General features: G+C 46.6%; 2 protein-coding genes across 3 annotated transcripts in view; one reads left to right on the forward strand and one right to left on the reverse strand.

Moving 5' to 3' along the window:
* The window catches only part of LOC138950518 (uncharacterized), a 272,384-nt gene that overhangs the window by 81,004 nt on the left and 168,889 nt on the right, over positions 1-22,491 (forward strand). The gene's annotated exons all lie outside the window — the stretch shown is intronic.
* On the reverse strand, positions 2,223-9,437 carry LOC138949632 (methyltransferase-like protein 27). Of its 2 annotated transcripts, XM_070321419.1 has the most exons (5): positions 9,078-9,434; positions 7,679-7,807; positions 6,537-6,672; positions 3,701-3,793; positions 2,223-3,112 (listed from the first exon to the last, which is right to left on the reverse strand). In XM_070321419.1, the coding sequence occupies exons 1-5, from the start codon at positions 9,231-9,233 to the stop codon at positions 2,928-2,930; spliced, it is 699 nt and encodes a 232-aa protein (XP_070177520.1). In that variant the 5' UTR covers positions 9,234-9,434; the 3' UTR covers positions 2,223-2,927. The 2 variants fall into 2 exon arrangements, with proteins under 2 accessions (XP_070177520.1, XP_070177521.1); XM_070321420.1 differs by lacking the exons at positions 2,223-3,112; positions 3,701-3,793 and adding an exon at positions 3,851-3,945 and having other exon boundaries at positions 9,078-9,437.

Raw genomic sequence — 22,491 nt, forward strand, 5'->3', positions numbered from 1 at the left:
TACATTTAGTCTTATCTTATCTTATCTTATCATTCCCGTTCTTAGCTTTGCCCACGACACTTGTTGTTACATTTAGTCTTATCTTATCATTCTCGTTCTTAGCTTTGCCCACGACACTTGTTGTTACATTTAGTCTTATCTTATCTTATCTTATCATTCCCGTTCTTAGCTTTGCCCACGACACTTGTTGTTACATTTAGTCTTATCTTATCTTATCTTATCATTCCCGTTCTTAGCTTTGCCCACGACACTTGTTGTTACATTTAGTTTTATCTTATCTTATCTTATCTTATCTTATCATTCCCGTTCTTAGCTTTGCCCACGACACTTGTTGTTACATTTAGTCTTATCTTATCATTCTCGTTCTTAGCTTTGCCCACGACACTTGTTGTTACATTTAGTCTTATCTTATCATTCTCGTTCTTAGCTTTGCCCACGACACTTGTTGTTACATTTAGTCTTGTCTTATCATTCTCGTTCTTAGCTTTGCCCACGACACTTGTTGTTACATTTAGTCTTATCTTATCTTATCTTATCTTATCATTCCCGTTCTTAGCTTTGCCCACGACACTTGTTGTTACATTTAGTCTTATCTTATCTTATCTTATCATATCATTCCCGTTCTTAGCTTTACCCACGACACTTGTTGTTACATTTAGTCTTATCTTATCTTATCTTATCTTATCTTATCATTCCCGTTCTTAGCTTTGCCCACGACACTTGTTGTTACATTTAGTCTTATCTTATCTTATCTTATCATTCCCGTTCTTAGCTTTGCCCACGACACTTGTTGTTACATTTAGTCTTATCTTATCTTATCTTATCATTCCCGTTCTTAGCTTTGCCCACGACACTTGTTGTTACATTTAGTCTTATCTTATCTTATCTTATCATTCCCGTTCTTAGCTTTGCCCACGACACTTGTTGTTACATTTAGTCTTATCTTATCTTATCTTATCATTCCCGTTCTTAGCTTTGCCCACGACACTTGTTGTTACATTTAGTCTTATCTTATCTTATCTTATCATTCCCGTTCTTAGCTTTGCCCACAACACTTGTTGTTACATTTAGTCTTATCTTATCTTATCTTATCATTCCCGTTCTTAGCTTTGCCCACGACACTTGTTGTTACATTTAGTCTTATCTTATCTTATCTTATCATTCCCGTTCTTAGCTTTGCCCACGACACTTGTTGTTACATTTAGTCTTATCTTATCTTATCTTATCATTCCCGTTCTTAGCTTTGCCCACGACACTTGTTGTTACATTTAGTCTTATCTTATCTTATCTTATCATTCCCGTTCTTAGCTTTGCCCACAACACTTGTTGTTACATTTAGTCTTATCTTATCTTATCTTATCATTCCCGTTCTTAGCTTTGCTCACGACACTTGTTGTTACATTTAGTCTTATCTTATCGTATCTTATCATTCCCGTTCTTAGCTTTGCCCACGACACTTGTTGTTACATTTAGTCTTATCTTATCTTATCTTATCTTATCATTCCCGTTCTTAGCTTTGCCCACGACACTTGTTGTTACATTTAGTCTTATCTTATCGTATCTTATCATTCCCGTTCTTAGCTTTGCCCACGACACTTGTTGTTACATTTAGTCTTATCTTATCTTATCTTATCTTATCTTATCATTCCCGTTCTTAGCTTTGCCCACGACACTTTTTGTTACATTTAGTCTTATCTTATCGTATCTTATCATTCCCGTTCTTAGCTTTGACCACGACACTTGTTGTTACATTTAGTCTTATCTTATCTTATCTTATCTTATCATTCCCGTTATTAGCTTTGTCCACGACACTTGTTGTTACATTTAGTCTTATCTTATCGTATCTTATCATTCCCATTCTTAGCTTTGCCCACGACACTTGTTGTTACATTTAGTCTTATCTTATCTTATCTTATCATTCCCGTTATTAGCTTTGTCCACGACACTTGTTGTTACATTTAGTCTTATCTTATCTTATCTTATCATTCCCGTTCTTAGCTTTGCCCACGACACTTGTTGTTACATTTAGTCTTATCTTATCTTATCTTATCATTCCCGTTCTTAGCTTTGCCCACGACACTTGTTGTTACATTTGGTCTTTTCTTTTCTTATCTTATCATTCCCGTTCTTAGCTTTGCCCACGACACTTGTTGCGCGTGCAGACTGCATGCGGACATCATCTCAGACACGCTGTGGATACATACTTATGACAAAACACAGTATTGAAAAACACATCATCTCAGACACGCTGTGGATACATACTTATGATAAAACACAGTATTGAAAAACAGATCATTGGAGTATTGTTACACACAAAAATGGTCGGTTTTTTTTAGTACAATAATAAATGTGATGTATTTTATTCCTGTAACCGCCCGACACTGCATAGCAATTTTTCTTGTTTGTATAAGGACAGACAAAATGTTGAGTCTTGTTTGTATAAGGACAGAACAAATGTTGAGTCTTGTTTGTATAAGGACAGAACAAATGTTGAGTCTTGTTTGTATAAGGACAGAACAAATGTTGAGTCTTGTTTGTATAAGGACAGAACAAATGTTGAGTCTTGTTTGTATCAGGACAGAACAATGTTGAGTCTTGTTTGTATAAGGACAGAACAAATGTTGAGTCTTGTTTGTATAAGGACAGAACAAATGTTGAGTCTTGTTTGTATAAGGACAGAACAATGTTGAGTCTTGTTTGTATAAGGACAGAACAAATGTTGAGTCTTGTTTGTATCAGGACAGAAACAATGTTGAGTCTTGTTTGTATAAGGACAGAACAATGTTGAGTCTTGTTTGTATAAGGACAGAACAAATGTTGAGTCTTGTTTGTATAATGACAGAAAAAATGTTGAGTCTTGTTTGTATAACGACAGAACAAATGTTGAGTCTTGTTTGGGCTTAATTGTGGTCTTGAGTTAAGTTCCTTTAGCATTTCACAAAATTGAACACGACGCCGTTTTTATCAAGGAAATAATTGGGCACGACTGTTCTTGAAATCAGACGCCATATTGCACGTGACTCTAAGTCTGTGATGACAGGCTCCAGGTTGTCGCGGTACTCCTGCACATGCTCCAGGAACTCTTCTCGCATCACGATGCACACCAGGCCTCCTAGAACGATTAAACGTGTACGATACCGACTCATGCTCGTCACACGTAAAAATAACGACATTAACCCAGCAAAAAAAATTTGTTAAACATATGATACAACACATGCTCGTCACAATTAAAAATAAACGACATTAACCCTGAAAAAAACGTTTAACAAATTATATGATACCTACACGTGCACGTCACAATTAACAATAACGACATTAATGCTGCAACAATTAAAAATATATGATACTGAGACATGCACGCCACAAGTAAAAATTACGACATTAACCCTGCAACATTAATCTAATACAGCGGAACCCCCCATTTACGACCAACCCCCCCCCCCCCCACACACACACACACACACCCTCCCCCACCCCCCACCCTCACCTTAAGTCTTCCTCCCTTTTAAGACCGTGTTTTCTTAGACCTTCTATTCATAACCTGTGTAAATTAGATCAATAGGATAGGCTTTACACAAGTGTTGTTGTTGTGCTTTGGTTTTTGTTGTTGTGTGTTTGTTTGTTTGGTTGGTTGGTTGGTTGGTTGGTTGGTTGGTTGGATTATGGTTGGTTATTTGGTTGACTTCTGTCTTTTAATCACCTGGTTTGACCACCCTGGCCAGTTGGTACAGACCGGAACATGGCACATGTCCCTCCATCATACCCCCTGACAACACAGCGCAGTTATACGTGTCTGAAACACAGAGACCCGGATCATGGCACGTGTCCCCCCATCATACCCCCTGACAACACAGCGCAGTCATACGTGTCTGAAACACAGAGACCCGGATCATGGCACGTGTCCCTCCATCATACCCCCTGACAACACCGCGCAGTTATACGTGTCTGGAACACAGAGACCCGGATCAGACAAGCAGTCACTGTAACCGATCGTCAGGCGCGACACCCTTTGCTAATAGACATAGACAACTTTATTATCTCAAGACGAGAAACTCGGGTGTGGTGTATCACAGCATTACAACATACAGCATGACACGTAATTGAACATAATATAAAACAGTCATACTCCTGTCATGCACAGCATCATTTAAACCGCATATAGTCGCATTTTATAGTCAGTCAACTCATAATGATTAAGATTAGGATGATAATGTCAAAACAAATCTCTCTCTCTCTATCTCTATCTCTCTCTCTCTCTCTCTCTCTCTCTCTCTCTCTCTCTCTCTCTCTCTCTCTCTCTCTCTCTCTCTCTCTCTCTCTCTCTCCCCCCTTCCCCCCGCTTCCATCCTCTCTTGCTCCATTCTTAGTCACATTACGTCACACGCGGACGCGCGGGTTATAGTAGGAAACACGCACTTCTTAATGAAATAGGATACCGATACGTGCACAGCCTGGTGTCAACCTTATGAGTAGAAGAACATGAGAAGTGGCACAACTTGTACGTGACGCCATTTCTTTCTTTTATGACGTATTTTTCGAACTTTGACGCCAGACATAACACGTCAAATGATGGCGGTGGTGGGGGGGGGGGGGGGGGAATAGACGTTTTGATTTGTTCAATCGGTGTCGTATCTCATTAATGCATGGACACTGTAGCCTGTAAGCCCTGCAGTACTCTTCTTCTTCTTCTTCTTCTTCTTCTTCTTCTTCTTCTTCTTCTTCTTCTTCTTCTTCTTCTTCTTCTTCTTCTTCTTCTTCTTCTTCTTCTTCTTCTTCTTCTTCTTCTTCTTCTTCTTCTTCTTCTTCTTCTTCTTCTTCTTCGTTCATGGGCTGAAACTCCCACGTTCACTTATGTTTTTGCACGAGTGGATTTTTACGTGTATGACCGTTTTGACCCCGCCATTATGGCAGCATACGCCGATTTCGGGGGAAGTATGCTGGGTATTTTCGAGTTTCTATAACCAACAGATATACCAACTTCCAACAATCAAAACGGAGACTACTGAGTGTCACCGTGTCATATACTCACTGTCTTCTATAAGGAGACTACTCAGTGTCACTGTGTCATATACTCACTGTCTTCTATAGGGAGACTACTGAGTGTCAACGTGTCATATACTCACTGTCTTCTATAGGGAGACTACTGAGTGTCACCGTGTCATATACTCACTGTCTTCTATAGGGAGACTACTGAGTGTCACTGTGTCATATACTCACTGTCTTCTATAAGGAGACTACTCAGTGTCACTGTGTCATATACTCACTGTCTTCTATAGGGAGACTACTGAGTGTCAACGTGTCATATACTCACTGTCTTCTATAGGGAGACTACTGAGTGTCACCGTGTCATATACTCACTGTCTTCTATAGGGAGACTACTGAGTGTCACCGTGTCATATACTCACTGTCTTCTATAGGGAGACTACTGAGTGTCAACGTGTCATATACTCACTGTCTTCTATAGGGAGACTACTGAGTGTCAACGTGTCATATACTCACTGTCTTCTATAGGGAGACTACTCAGTGTCACTGTGTCATATACTCACTGTCTTCTATAGGGAGACTACTCAGTGTCACTGTGTCATATACTCACTGTCTTCTATAAGGAGACTACTCAGTGTCACTGTGTCATATACTCACTGTCTTCTATAGGGAGACTACTGAGTGTCACCGTGTCATATACTCACTGTCTTCTATAAGGAGACTACTCAGTGTCACTGTGTCATATACTCACTGTCTTCTATAGGGAGACTACTTAGTGTCAACGTGTCATATACTCACTGTCTTCTATAGGGAGACTACTGAGTGTCAACGTGTCATATACTCACTGTCTTCTATAGGGAGACTACTGAGTGTCACCGTGTCATATACTCACTGTCTTCTATAGGGAGACTACTGAGTGTCAACGTGTCATATACTCACTGTCTTCTATAGGGAGACTACTGAGTGTCAACGTGTCATATACTCACTGTCTTCTATAGGGAGACTACTCAGTGTCAACGTGTCATATACTCACCACTGTCTTCTATAGGGAGACTACTGAGTGTCACTGTGTCATATACTCACTGTCTTCTATAGGGAGACTACAGAGTGTCACCGTGTCATATACTCACTGTCTTCTATAGGGAGACTACTGAGTGTCACTGTGCCATATACTCACTGTCTTCTATAGGGAGACTACTCAGTGTCACCGTGTCATATACTCACTGTCTTCTATAGGGAGACTACTGAGTGTCACCGTGTCATATACTCACTGTCTTCTATAGGGAGACTACTCAGTGTCAACGTGTCATATACTCACTGTCTTCTATAGGGAGACTACTGAGTGTCAACGTGTCATATACTCACTGTCTTCTATAGGGAGACTACTGAGTGTCAACGTGTCATATACTCACTGTCTTCTATAGGGAGACTACTGAGTGTCAACGTGTCATATACTCACTGTCTTCTATAGGGAGACTACTGAGTGTCACCGTGTCATATACTCACTGTCTTCTATAGGGAGACTACTGAGTGTCACCGAGTCATATACTCACTGTCTTCTATAGGGAGCGGTTTGTCGTTGAGGTAGCAGCAGAACTCTTTCCTGTAGATGTTCTTGGCACGAGCCTTTTCTAGCAAGCTGGAGCAGGGGTCAAGGCCATCCATTTGCTTGAAGCCTCGTTTCTGCAGCTGTTTGCGAAAAGAACAACAAACGTTGAAACTCTATGCACAGTTAATTAGATCAACAGACAGACAGGCAGGCAGGCAAAGAAATTAACATATTTCAATGTACAGCCAATGACAGAAAATTAAATATCTGTGATGACTGCAATCGACTCCCACCGGTATTTGCCTTTGACGGTAATTCATTTGTTAATCAACATTGTGTATACAATTGATCTTACAAAATCAAACACCCACAAACAGTTTCATGGTTGGTTGGTTTTTTGTCCTAGCACTATACCATACCTCTTGTCCGATAAATATGTTGCGTTTCAAAGGCAAGCACTATGCCATATCTCTTGTCCGATAAATATGTTGCGTTTCAAAGGCAAGCACTATGCCATATACCTCTTGTCCGACAAAGATGTGTTTTTAAAACAAGCACTATACCATACCTCTAGTCCGATAAATATGTTGCGTTTTAAAGGCTAGCACTATGCCATACCTCTTGTCCGACAAAGATGTTGCGTTTCAAAGGTAAGCACTATGCCATACCTCTTGTCCAACAAAGATGTGTTTTTAAAACAAGCAGTATACCATACCTCTTGTCCGATAAATATGTTGCGTTTCAAAGGTAAGCACTATGCCATACCTCTTGTCCCACGAAGATGTTGCGTGTAAAAGGCTCGCACCATACCATACATTTTGTCCGACGAAGATGTTGCGTTTTAAAGGTAAGCACTGCGAAGATGTTGCGTTTTAAAGGCTAGCACTATACCATACCTCTTGTCCGACAAAGATGTTGCGTTTCAAAGGTAAGCATTATGCCATACCTCTTGTCCGATAAATATGTTGCGTTTCAAAGGCTAGCACTATACCATACCTCTTGTCCGACAAAGATGTTGCGTTTCAAAGGTAAGCACTATGCCATACCTCTTGTCCGATAAATATGTTGCGTTTCAAAGGTAGGCACTATACCATACCTCTTGTCCGATAAATATGTTGCGTTTTAAAGGCTAGCACTATACCATACCTCTTGTCCGACGAAGCCAGTGCCGCAAGCCACGTCGAGAATGAGCACCTTGTCTCTGTGTGTCCGGTAGAACGCGGCCACAGACTCTGCAGCGATGACCGGCCCTCTGAACTTGTCCGGTCCGGCATCCTGCAGAGAGAGATGCGTATGAGCTGCGGACATTATACGTTATTTTGTATTTTTGACCAGAATATGACATTTTACACAGATAGAGACAGTGAGTGTTCCCCCGAGACCGCGCTTAAATAACATGTATGTATCGATCGATTATGGTTAACATTCCTTTTAGTTTTTACCATTGAACGCACTCCAACATGCACTATTTTGTAGTCTCGGCTGGCCGCCTCAATGTGTAGTTTTGTCGGACTCTGACGTCACATGGCTCAAAGAAGGGAAATCCAATGTTTAATCAACTACATTAATATGTATACCTGTTGAGACGCTATGTTAAATAATCATTTATGCTCTCAGGAAGTGTCAAACTATGTATGTAATGCTATAGAGATAGACGGGCGCAGTGGCCCAGTGGATAAGCCATCGGCCTCCTGATCGGTTGAGTGTTCGAATCCCGGCTGCGCCTGGTGGGTGGAGATTATTCCAATCTCCCAAGTTAACTTATGGGAAGAACTGCTTGTGTCGTATCCCCCTTCGTGTGTACACGCAAGCACAAGACCAAGTGCGCACAGAAAAGATCCTGTAATCCATGGCAGAGTTCGAAGGGTTAGAGTTAGAAACACAAAAATACCCAGCATGCCTCCCCCGGAATCGGCGTATGGCGGGCTGATCGGCGGGATAAAAACGGTTATACACGTAAAACTCCACTCGTGCAAAACCATGAGTGAACGTGAGAGTTTCAGCCCATGAACAAAGAAGAAGAAGAAGCAGAAATGCTAGAAACTCAGGATCATTCAAGGTTTGCACTAGTAAATTACTTATCCTGAAAACAGTTTTTCCACAGTTGTGAGGAAGGTTCAAAGGGCACACGTATGACCGCGCGTCGACTGAAGCAATGGCCGATGACTACTTGTGGGATGATATACTTTTTGTTTTTCTTCTTCTTGTTTCTCTTTTGTGGAGTTCTTTTTATTTTTTAATTATTATTTTTGAACATAATTGTATAGACTTTACATTACATTACATCACATAGACAAGAGGACACTTACAACACACAGGGGGTGGGGGTGGGGGGGGTGGTCATGGCTTGGTGGTCGCAGTATCAAAAATATGTAAAGGAAAAAGAGCCTAAGAGTTACATCAAAACATGCATATACAAGCGCCAATCCTTGTAAAATGTATCTAGTGTATTATTTATAGCTGCGTTGTACTTTTCCCAAATGATGATATACTTATGCTACGGCTAGTTTTGTCAAGAAAGTGCATGCTGCTGATAGTACTGTACCTGTTCGTACGTAGCGCTCCAGTTATGATACGCGTCCGTAGATTCCTTGGTCGAAATCCCGTGGCGACCCACGTTGTAAACGGCGCGGTAAGACGAGACGTGTTCACCATTGTGTGTCTCGGCAAACCTCTTGACCTCTTTCTCAAGCTCGGACATGTTTCCGTTTTCAGTTCAGTCTGAAACTGACAACGACAACGAGCAAACACACAGGGATCAACAAATGTCAATATTTATGATGCAGTACGACGAAATACTGCCAGGGCTCCCCAAAGCGCGCGTCCATGCGTCCTATTCGCACTAGAAGCCGAAAACACGTCCTAGACATTTCTGGAGGGGGTCCCGGGACGCACTGAACTTTAAAAGAGCGGGTCCCGGGACGCACTGAACTTTAAAAGAGCGGGTCCCGGGACGCACTGAACTTTAAAAGAGCGGGTCCTGGGACGTACTGAACTTTAACAGAGCGGGTCCCGGGACGTACTGAACTTTAACAGAGCGGGTCCTGGGACGTACTGAACTTTAACAGAGCGGGTTCTGGGACGTACTGAACTTTAACAGAGCGGGTCCTGGGACGCACTGAACTTTAAAAGAGCGGGTCCTGGGACGCACTGAACTTTAAAAGAGCGGGTCCCGGGACGTACTGAACTTTAAAAGAGCGGGTCCTGGGACGTACTGAACTTTAAAAGAGCGGGTCCTGGGACGTACTGAACTTTGAAAGAGCGGTTCCTGGGACGCACTGAACTTTAAAAGAGCGGGTCCCGGGACGTACTGAACTTCAAAAGAGCGGGTCCCGGGACGTACTGAACTTTAACAGAGCGGGTCCTGGGACGTACTGAACTTTAACAGAGCGGGTCCTGGGACGTACTGAACTTTAACAGAGCGGGTCCTGGGACGCACTGAACTTTAAAAGAGCGGGTCCTGGGACGCACTGAACTTTAAAAGAGCGGGTCCCGGGACGTACTGAACTTTAAAAGAGCGGGTCCTGGGACGTACTGAACTTTAACAGAGCGGGTCCTGGGACGCACTGAACTTTAAAAGAGCGGGTCCTGGGACGTACTGAACTTTAACAGAGCGGGTCCCGGGACGTACTGAACTTTAACAGAGCGGGTCCTGGGACGTACTGAACTTTAACAGAGCGGGTCCTGGGACGTACTGAACTTTAACAGAGCGGGTCCTGGGACGTACTGAACTTTAACAGAGCGGGTCCCGGGACGCACTGAACTTTAACAGAGCGGGTCCCGGGACGCACTGAACTTTAACAGAGCGGGTCCCGGGACGCACTGAACTTTAAAAGAGCGGGTCCTGGGACGTACTGAACTTTAAAAGAGCGGGTCCCGGGACGCACTGAACTTTAAAAGAGCGGGTCCTGGGACGTACTGAACTTTAACAAAGCGGGTCCCGGGACGCACTGAACTTTAACAGAGCGGGTCCTGGGACGCACTGAACTTTAACAGAGCGGGTCCCAGGACGCACTGAACTTTAAAAGAGCGGGTCCTGGGACGTACTGAACTTTAAAAGAGCGGGTCCCGGGACGCACTGAACTTTAAAAGAGCGGGTCCTGGGACGTACTGAACTTTAACAGAGCGGGTCCCGGGACGTACTGAACTTTAACAGAGCGGGTCCTGGGACGTACTGAACTTTAACAGAGCGGGTCCTGGGACGCACTGAACTTTAAAAGAGCGGGTCCTGGGACGCACTGAACTTTAACAGAGCGGGTCCTGGGACGCACTGAACTTTAACAGAGCGGGTCCTGGGACGCACTGAACTTTAACAGAGCGGGTCCCGGGACGTACTGAACTTTAACAGAGCGGGTCCTGGGACGTACTGAACTTTAAAAGAGCGGGTCCCGGGACGTACTGAACTTTAAAAGAGCGGGTCCTGGGACGCACTGAACTTTAAAAGAGCGGGTCCTGGGACGTACTGAACTGCGGGTCCTGGGGCGCACTAAACTTTAAAAGAGCGGGTCCTGGGGCGTACTTCATTTCCTTTATCGTGCGTACCGTAGATACTTTTTTTCAGACTGCAATCGTCAGCTATTGTACAAAGTACACTGTGCGTGAACACGATATTTTATATGTACACCGGCAATCGTCAGCTATTGTACAAAGTACACTGTGCGTGAACACGATATTGTATATGTACACCGGCAATCGTCAGCTATTGTACAAAGTACACTGTGCGTGAACACGATATTGTATATGTACACCGGCAATCGTCAGCTATTGTACAAAGTACACTATACGTGAACACGATATTTTATATGTACACCGGCAATCGTCAGCTGTTGTACAAAGTACACTATGCGTGAACACAATATTTTATATGTACACCAGCAATCGTCAGCTATTGTACAAAGTACACTATGCGTGAACACAATATTTTATATGTACACCGGCAATCGTCAGCTATTGTACAAAGTACACTATGCGTGAACACGATATTTTATATGTACACCGGCAATCGTCAGCTATTGTACAATTTTATATGTACACCGGGAATTGTCAGCTATTGTACAAAGTACACTATGCGTGAACACGATATTTTATATGTACACCGGCAATCGTCAGCTATTGTACAAACAGCTATTGTAAACACGTCCCGGGACCCTCTAGCCAACCAGCCAACCTGCAAGTCAAACAGCCAGACAACCAGACCAAAGATTGGACATAAAAATGAACAGACGCCAAACACTACACGCTTTTACCTTTCCTGCTGTATGTATACATGCCTCTTGCTCGGTACACTGGCGCGGCTCCTCTCGCTGTCGGCTTATAAATTAATTAAACACTATAATTTCATAAGCACGCCCTTGCGAAAGATTGCGTGTGTATGCGTGTGTGTGTGTGTGTGTGTGTGTGTGTGTGTGTGTGTGTGTGTGTGTGTGTGTGTGTGTGTGTGTATGTGTATGTGTATGTGTGTATGTGTGTGTATGTATGTGTGCGTGTGTGTGTGTGTGTACGTGTGTGCCAGTGTGTGTGTGTGTGTGTGTGTGTGTGTGTTTTCTTTGTGTACTGTTATTCCTTGATATACTCTTGTTAAAGAAAAAGGAGTGACAAGTTTGAAGTGTACAAAACCACGGTTTATATTGTGCTTTGCCAAAATGACAGGACCACAGTGGACCCCTCCCCCCCCCCCCCCCTGTTTACGACATCCCCCCCCCTGTTTATGTCATCCCCCCCACCCTGTTTACGACATCCCTCCCTCTGTTTACGACATCCCCCCATCCTGTTTGCGACATCCCCCCACCCTGTTTACGACATCCCCCCCACCCTGTTTACGACATCGACATCCCCCCCACCCTGTTTACGACATCCCCCCACCCTGTTTACGACATCCCACCCACCCTGTTTACGACATCCCACCCCCACCCCCATCCTGTTTATGACAACCCCCCACCTCCCACCCTGTTTAGGACATCCCCTCACCCTGTTTACGACATCCCCCCCTGTTTACGACATCCCCTCCACCCTGTTTACGACATCCCCCCACCCTTTCAACGACATCCCCCCACCCTGTTTACGACATCTCCCAACCCTGTTTACGACATCCCCTCACCCTGTTTACGATATCCCCCCCTGTTTACGACATCCCCCTCCACCCTGTTTACGACATCACCCTGTCTACGACATCCCCCCTTCCTGTTTACGACATTCCCCCCACCCTGTTTACGACCCCCCCCACCCTGTTTATGATATCCCCCCCTCCCACCCTGTTTACGATATCCCCCCCCTCCCTGTTCATGATATCCCCCCCCCCCCCCCCCCTGTTTACAACATTCCCCCACCCTGTTTACGATATCCCCCCCCCCTGTTTACGACATCCCCCCTTCCCCCCACCCCGTTTACGATATCCCCCCCCTGTTTACGACATCCCCCATCCTGTTTACGACATCCCCCCCCCATCCTTTTTACGATATCTGCCCCACCCTGTTAACCCCCCCCCCCCCCCTGTTTACGACATCCCCCTCCTGTTTACGACATCCCCCTTCTGTTTACGACATTCCCCCACCCACCCACCCCCCCTGTTTACGACATCCCCCACCCCCCCCCCCCCCCCCCACCCTGTTTACGACATCCCCTCTCCCTGTTTACGACATCCAACCCACCCCCCACCCCCACCCCCCCACCACCCCACCCCACCCCCCCCCCCCCCGGCAGACGATGTTCGGAAATAACTATGACGGGTTTGTATCGGCTGTGAAAGAGTGAAGACTCTTCCTGTTATTGAGTCAACATTTCCGGAAGGTCGCAGTTTCGAATCCGGGCCGGGACGGACACGGGTCAACTTTGTGTGCAGACCCAGAGACGGTATCCATCTCCCACCCCCGTGTCACCACAGTGGCACGTACAAGACCGACCTCGGTCATCCTGCCATAAGTGCAGATGGCTGATACCACCAACACACGCATACACTTGTGTATCTCATCTAAAGTCGGGTTAAAACCCGAGAACATGCCCCTAATGGCTTTGCCGTGAGGGCGTAACACTTGGTTTAAACAAAATTGTATTCAGGATTTCTTCGCATGAACAGTTCAAAACACACAACTAGGACACGCACTCAAGCAAATGCTTATATCACGTGACCAAAACAATACTAAATTACACACATTTTCGTAACAATAAACCAGAATAACAAATTGAAAGAATGGGGATGGGGAGCTAAATAGGAACAAAGGAATCTACAGAAGATAAAAAAGAAAAGGGAGGGACACTTGAATTTCTCAAGACAGTGAATGTAACTGTTCGCACGGGAGGGAGCGTGCCTTTGATACAAATCTGTTTATGGCTGAACACGTGGCCCGGCACTGGATTTATTTTACTGCAGATGTGTTGTTCACTGTATGCCCGTAGTCGGTTTCACGCACTACAACGACATGAACCCGGTCACGTGACACGCATTGATTACGCTGTTGACACGGTCACCCGGGCTGGTGTGCACAGGGAAGTTACGCTGTTGACACGGTCTCCCGGGCTGGTGTGCACAGGGAAGTTACGCTGTTGACACGGTCTCCCGGGCTGGTGTGCACAGGGAAGTTACGCTGTTGACACTGTCTCCCGGGCTGGTGTGCACAGGGAAGTTACCCACCGAGTGTGCATGAGACAGTCGCGGGGTCGTTTAGACGTTGAAACCACGATCGCAGCGAATAACTGACTCCGATGTGTATGTTATGCAGTGTCCAATCGATATGATGCCATTTTCTTTCAAAAATCTGCATCGTAGCCACGATTTACTTCATGGCCTGCAGCGATCGCACAGCACCCGTGTCAGTTTCCCACGTTGCCTTGACCTTGACCTCACGCAAAACTCACGTGACCTCAGGCAACATACGTTGTCGGTTATCACTCGGGGCAAGTTACCCGGCATTGCCGCAGCATATCGGAAAACTCCGATGTATATATTTTCATGAAATGGGGTCATATCGAGCGGATACTGCCCAAAATACATAATTATTAGAGTCATGTTATTCGCTGCGATCCTTGGTCAACCACGCGTTTCCTGTTTGTACGAGGTAAGGGACGCAATTCTTGCACAACGCGTGTCCTGTCTGTACGAGGTAAGGGGCGCAACTCTTGCACAACGCGTGTCCTGTCTGTACGAGGTAAGGGGCGCAACTCTTGCACAACGCGTGTCCTGTCTGTACGAGGTAAGGGGCGCAACTCTTGCACAACGCGTGTCCTGTCTGTACGAGGTAAGGGGCGCAACTCTTGCACAACGCGTGTCCTGTCTGTACGAGGTAAGGGGCGCAACTCTTGCACAACGCGTTTCCTGTCTATACGAGGTAAGGGGCGCAACTCTTGCACAACGCGTGACCTGTCTGTACGAGGTAAGGGGTGCAACTCTTGCACAACGCGTGTCCTGTCTGTACGAGGTAAGGGGCGCAACTCTTGCACAACGCGTGTCCTGTCTGTACGAGGTAAGGGGCGCAACTCTTGCACAACGCGTGTCCTGTCTGTACGAGGTAAGGGGCGCAACTCTTGCACAACGCGTGTCCTGTCTGTACGAGGTAAGGGGCGCAACTCTTGCACAACGCGTGTCCTGTCTGTACGAGGTAAGGGGCGCAACTCTTGCACAACGCGTGTCCTGTCTGTACGAGGTAAGGGGCGCAACTCTTGCACAACGCGTGTCCTGTCTGTACGAGGTAAGGGGCGCAACTCTTGCACAACGCGTGTCCTGTCTGTACGAGGTAAGGGGCGCAACTCTTGCACAACGCGTGTCCTGTCTGTACGAGGTAAGGGGCGCAACTCTTGCACAACGCGTGTAAACCCCGACAGAGTTAGTTCCGGAAAACGTCTATTGGTTGAAACTGAGGGCTGCACGTGATTCTAACTGATCCGATCCCGCAGCTGGCTCCCACCCGGTTGATAACTTTCTCGTTCACCTTGGCCCTGGAGTGCTCGTGTCTGTGAACACCTTGGCCCTGGAGTGCTCGTGTCTGTGAACACCTTGGCCCTGGAGTGCTCGTGTCTGTGAACACCTTGGCCCTGGAGTGCTCGTGTCTGTGAACACCTTGGCCCTGGAGTGCTCGTGTCTGTGAACACCTTGGCCCTGGAGTGCTCGTGTCTGTGAACACCTTGGCCCTGGAGTGCTCGTGTCTGTGAACACCTTGGCCCTGGAGTGCTCGTGTCTGTGAACACCTTGGCCCTGGAGTGCTCGTGTCTGTGAACACCTTGGCCCTGGAGTGCTCGTGTTTGTGAACACCTTGGCCCTGGAGTGCTCGTGTTTGTGCAAGTGTGTCGGTGTAAACACTAAATAGGACAGTTCGCTACGGTTGGTTTTAAATTCAGGAATGTTTAACATGAGCACGCCGCAGCAGACGATGTCAGAGAGAGCACTGGCCCAGTAGCAACGAAGCAAGCATTACACGGATTAGTAACAAGTTGGGTCAATCGTAGCAAACTCTCCCATTTAAAGGAGCACTCTGTTAGGAAACGCTACCGTTGCTGAGCTTTGGTTCAGTTTTGTGTGTTGCATGTAGTTGACTTATTTGTACTTTGTGGGAAGGTACCGATATTGTATTTTGTAGGCACAATATTTATGCTTGGACGAGAATGCAGGTGAACTTTCTAGTCCTGTCAAAACAAGTTGTTTACCAGCTGTTTTTAGTCGTGAGTTCGTGGCGTTCGTTCGGATTAAGTGCGTCGGCGCTTTTAATGTACGTCATAGAGAATGTTGCTAGTTTAGTCCATGCACGGCTCGTATAATGTAGTTGTATCATGTTCGGTCTGGAATATTCTCGATGATTGAGTATTTACTATATATGCCAGCGCGATTTGTATGTAAAAAAGGCTTCTATTTGAGTTCTGCTACGTTGTGCAGTTGTATGTATTGAATGCTGAATAAATCCTCGAACTCAATTTGACGAGTTGTTTTCTGCTGCTGCGAAGACGGGCGACGTAGAATAAAAGAACACAACTATACGACATTTGAGAACTTGTGGCAATCTCAAGTGTCGTGTAACAATTGGAGGCCAAGCCAAGGATCTACGTTTAACGCCAAGGGTTTTCCAGCAACAAAGACAGTCAAGACAGTCACAGGAGGTAGCCATCAATCGGGTGTATCCTGAGGGATCAGTATTGAGACTACGGAACCGTGGATTCGGTGTGACTGGTGAAGAGTTTGGTAATCGCCGCAGCTCGGTACGGTGAGCGACGCCGGAGTGTATCGGGATTACAGAGGTTAGCTGCCGTTTGGACGAGACGGACTTCGTCGCGGAGCTAGTGCATTAATACTACAAAATACGACTGGGGTACGTCGTGTACGTATCGTGAGCAGAGTGCGCCGTCACGTTAGACGAGGAGGGTGGCAGCCTGCGTCTACGAAGGTGACCAGCGACGAGAGAAGCATCGGAGGTGCAGTAGAGACTGTGTTCTTTTAGAAGACTACATTCGTCTACGTTCGGGGCTGTGAAAGAATACAGACGAACGCACCGGAAAAGACCAGAATGGCTGAGTTCTGGGGAAAAGGAGTTGAACTGGGACTAAAAGGCAAGCAGTTGACGGAGTTCGTCGAGTCCCAGACACGACTGCTGGCGCAGCGTGAAGAAAGACAAGCGCAGCGTGAAGAAAGACAAGCGCAGCGTGAAGAAAAAGAAAGAGAAAGAGAAGCACAGCGTGAAGAAAGGCAAATTGAGCTGAAACGCTTAGAGCTCCAAATAGAAATGGAGACGAAACGTTTAGAGCTTCAGACAGAAATGATGCGTGTTCAAAATGAGCACGAGGCACCACTCCAAAGAGATAACCAGCAGCAAATGTTACACAGAGCACCGAAACTTCCAGCACTCGCTGACGGGAAGGACCAGATCGACTGCTACCTTGCAAGATTCGAGAGGTTTGCTGAGAGTGCTAGATGGCAGCGCGACGACTGGGCGATTCAACTCAGCGCACATTTGACTGGGGCAGCACTTGAGGTCTACACTAGACTCTCAAATGATGACGCCAGAGACTATGATGTACTGAAGGAAGCTCTGTTGCGTTGCTACAACTTCACTGAAAGGGGCTACCGTCAACGCTTTCGCGAATGCCAGCCATTGTCTGGAGAGACACCGAGCCAGTTTGTGGAGCGCCTGTCGTCATACCTGCAGAAGTGGGTGGAGTTATCAGGTGAAGAGCAGTCATACGAGAGTCTGCGGGACTTGATCGTGAAGGAGCAGTTCCTTAATGCCTGCCCGAAGGACCTGGCGACCCGCTTGGAAGAGCAAAAGCTGCGGGGTTTGAAGAACATAACTGATGCTGCTGAGCGTTATCTCATTGCCCATGGAAGGACCCTGGGGACGTCAAAGTCATCGAAACCTTTCCAGAAGAGCGGGAACCAGGGAAACCAACCTGCCAAGGGACAAACTGAGTCCGCACCATCATCCAATGAAGGGCAGAACATAACGTGTTTCCATTGCAATGCCAAGGGCCACCGAGTCGCCAACTGTCCCCAAAAGAAAAATAACGGACATGTCAATGACAAAGCGCAAGAACATCGACGGAGATATTACGACAACAAGAGGCAAACGAGTGGCTCGAACCAACAAGTATGTGCGAGCAGCGTCATACTTCCAAGGGCTGCCGAGCAAGTGGCTACACCATCGGACGTGGAAGGATGTATATCTGATGGCCAGCTTCTACTCGCCAATGGCAAGTCAATCTCTGTCGTCGCCAGCGCAGCTGTGTCAGTGTCGAACATGCCCGTGTCGAAGGGATTTGTTGAGAAGCAGGAAGTGACTGTTCTCAGAGATTCGGGCTGCAATGGGGTCATCGTCAAAGAGGATCTGGTGCCGACAGAGAAGTTCACTGGTGACTTCAAGTGGACGCTCATGGCTGACAGCAAATGCGTGAAGGCACCAGTGGTAAAAATCCAGATCGATACTCCATACTTCACCGGAGAAGTTGAGGCCGTCTGCCTGAAGAAGCCCTTGTACGATCTACTAATTGGGAACATTGGGGGTGCGAGACGTCCTGATGACCCTGATTTCGAATGGAGAATGGGCTCAGCTCAGCCTGCTGCTGAGGAGGAAGACCCACTGCCATTCGCGAATGAAGATATCAGCGAACTGTTACGAGATGACAGAGCAACTGTGCATCGCCGCGACCAGCCGCAGGTTGTAAGCGCTGTGACGACCAGAGCCCAGGCGAAGAAGGACACAACAACTACGCCACTCAGGGTCACCAACAGTTCTGCAACTGCTGTCGTGGACAGGGATCGGCTGATTCAGCTACAGGAAGCTGATTCGACCTTAACAAAGTACAGGAGTCGTCCTGTCAAGGAGATGACTAAGGGCGAAGGCACTGTGCACTTTGAAGTAAAGGCCAAGATCCTGTACAGAGTGTTCCAGCACGCGAGAGTCAACGGTGGGAAGCCATTACGTCAAGTTCTGGTGCCTCAACCACTTAGGCGCCAGGTGATGGAGGTGGCCCACGACTCTATTATGGGAGGTCACCTGGGGGTCAAGAAGACATCGGACAGAATCCAGGCTGCGTTTTACTGGCCAGGACTGCATGCAGATGTGACTCGATTCTGCCGATCGTGCGATATTTGCCAGAAAACCATACCTCGAGGAAGGGTCCCGAAAGTGCCGTTGCAGAAGATGCCTTTGATCGACCGACCTTTCAAGAGGGTGGCCATTGACCTCATCGGCGAGATCAAACCGCCAAGTGAAGCGGGTCATCGTTGGGTACTGACCCTGGTAGACTATGCAACCAGGTACCCAGAAGCCGTGCCTCTGAAGAAAATTGACACCGAGACTGTTGCCGAGGCACTTGTGGACATTTTCAGCAGAATTGGGGTTCCTGAAGAGATCCTCACAGACCTGGGGACACAGTTTGTCTCTGAATGCATGGAAGAGGTCAACAGGCTGCTGAGCATTCGTCACTTGACTACGACACCCTATCACCCGATGTGCAATGGGCTGGTCGAAAAATTCAATGCGACGCTGAAGTCCACGCTGAAGAAACTATGCAGTGAGCAGCCAAGGCAGTGGCATCGCTACATCAATGCCTTGCTGTTTGCATACAGGGAGGTGCCACAAGAGTCCACTGGATTCTCCCCGTTCGAGCTGATGTACGGGCGGACCGTGAGAGGCCCGATGCAGATACTAAAGGAATTGTGGACGAAAGATGTGGACACACCTGAAGTGAAGAACAGTTACCAGTACGTGTTCGAGTTGCGAGAGAAACTGGAGGAGACTCTCGAGATTGCGAGAGAAAACTTGAGAAAGTCTCAGGATAGTGGAAAGCACTACTACGACCGCAAAGCCGTAAACAGGAAGTTTACACCAGGTAACAAAGTGCTGATACTGCTTCCCACTGATCACAACAAACTACTGATGCAGTGGAAAGGCCCATACGAGGTTGAGGCCGTGGTAGGGATCAACGACTACAAGGTGAATGTCGGCAAGAAGTCCAAGATCTACCACGCTAACCTCCTGAAACTGTATGTGGAGAGACCTCCGGAAGCAGTACAGGTCGCAGCAATGGTGGAAGAACCAGCCGAACTAGACGAGTTCGACGGTGAGGAACTACTGGAGTTGGGAGACCTCCACAAGAAAGAGGGAGTGGATGACGTCAAGCTAGGACCTGACCTGACAGAAGATCAGCAGAAGGAGCTGCATGATTTTATGGGCGACTTCACCCATATGTTCTCTGATGTTCCAGGCTCTACGTCCTTGGTCGAACATGAAGTCCACCTCACATCTGACGTTCCTGTTCGCTCAAAACCATACCCTATTCCGTTTCAGGCTCGGGAATCCTTGAAGAAGGACATCGACAACATGTTGAAGATGGGGGTCATCCGTGAGTCATCATCCCCTTACTCATCTCCCGTTGTTGTTGTCAAGAAGAAAGACGGTACAAACAGGGTATGCATTGACTTTAGGAAAGTGAATAAGATCACCGTGTTTGACCCTGAACCAATGCCGACGGCGGCTGATCTGTTCCGACGGTTGACTGGCAGTAAGATCTTCTCAAAGATCGATCTCAGCAAGGGATATTGGCAGATTCCTGTGCGCGAAGAGGACATACCAAAGACCGCCTTTGCAACTCCAGACGGAACGTATGAGTGCCTGCGGATGCCTTTTGGCATGGTGAACAGTGGTGCTACCCTGAAGAGGGGAATGCGAAAAATGCTCAAAGGAATGAAGAATGTTGTGTACTACTGGGATGATCTGCTAGTCCACACGGAGACCTTTGCGGAGCATCTGGAGACTTTGAGGGAACTGTTTTCCCGCCTGACAAAAGCTAATCTGACCGTGAGACCCAGCAAGTGCATTTTGGGGACCGACAACGTTGACTTCATAGGTCATTCGCTGAAGGAAGGTCAAAAGGGGCTTTTGTTGGAAAACGTCACCAAGATCCTCAATGCGCCACGTCCTGAAACCAAGAAGCAGGTGCGATCCTTCCTTGGATTGGCTGGGTACTACAGAGAGTTCATTCCAAACTTCGCCGCCATAACGGCGCCTTTGTCGGACATGACCCGAAAAGGATGCCCCAACCGAATACTCTGGGGACCAGCTCAGGAGAAGGCATATCAGACTGTGCGCGACCTGATGTCACGAGACCCGGTGCTACGCCTTCCTGATACCGCCAAAGAGTTCATCTTGCGTACAGACGCATCGGACGAAGGGATCGGCGCTATGCTGATGCAAGAACATGGAGGTAAACCGTTTCCGGTCAGCTATGCCAGCAAGAAGCTGTCAGGAGCCGAGAAGAACTACTCGACCATGGAGAAAGAGTGTTTAGCCATCGTGTGGGGAATCAAGAAATTTGAACTCTACCTCCAAGGGGTGAAATTCGTGCTTCAGACTGATCACAAACCCCTCACCTACCTGAACTCTGCGAAGTTTGTGAATAATCGCATCATGAGGTGGGTGATGTACTTGCAGAACTTTGATATGCGAGTGGAATCGATCAAGGGTTCAGACAATGTTGGAGCAGATTTTCTCAGCCGAGTATGTGAGTAAAACTGTGTTCATTCTCCAACAGACTAATGTACATACCTGGATTTCAATCTGTTATGTATACATACTATGTGTACAGGTAGCGTTTCAATGATTGAAAGAAATTAGGTAAATTTCTTCTGGTGTTGGGGGTAATGTTAGGAAACGCTACCGTTGCTGAGCTTTGGTTCAGTTTTGTGTGTTGCATGTAGTTGACTTATTTGTACTTTGTGGGAAAGTGCCGATATTGTATTTTGTAAACACAATATTTATGCTTGGACGAGAATGCAGGTGAACTTTCTAGTCCTGTCAAAACAAGTTGTTTACCAGCTGTTTTTAGTCGTGAGTTCGTGGCGTTCGTTCGGATTAAGTGCGTCGGCGCTTTTAATGTACGTCATAGAGAATGTTGCTAGTTTAGTCCATGCACGGCTCGTATAATGTAGTTGTATCATGTTCGGTCTGGAATATTCTCGATGATTGAGTATTTACTATATATGCCAGCGCGATTTGTATGTAAAAAAGCTTCTATTTGAGTTCTGCTACGTTGTGCAGTTGTATGTATTGAATGCTGAATAAATCCTCGAACTCAATTTGACGAGTTGTTTTCTGCTGCTGCGAAGACGGGCGACGTAGAATAAAAGAACACAACTATACGACATTTGAGAACTTGTGGCAATCTCAAGTGTCGTGTAACACACTCCTTCCCGTCAAAACCGTAGCTCAGTTGGTAGAGCACTGGACTTGTGATCGGAAGGTCGCAGGTTCGAATTCGGGCCGGGACGGACACGGGTCAACTTTATGTGCATACCTAGAGAGGGAAGCCATGTCCCACCCCCGTGTCACCATAATGGCACGTAAAAGACCTCGGTCATTCTGCCATAAGTGCAGATGGCTGATACCACCTAAACACGCAAACACGTGTGTAGCTCGTCAAAAGCCATGAGGGATGAAAACTCGAATCATCTATACTATATATAACAAAAGGCGAAGCCTTCAAGG

Source organism: Littorina saxatilis, linkage group LG16 (genome assembly GCF_037325665.1).
Source record: "Littorina saxatilis isolate snail1 linkage group LG16, US_GU_Lsax_2.0, whole genome shotgun sequence".
In the NCBI taxonomy this organism is placed as follows: domain Eukaryota; kingdom Metazoa; phylum Mollusca; class Gastropoda; order Littorinimorpha; family Littorinidae; genus Littorina; species Littorina saxatilis.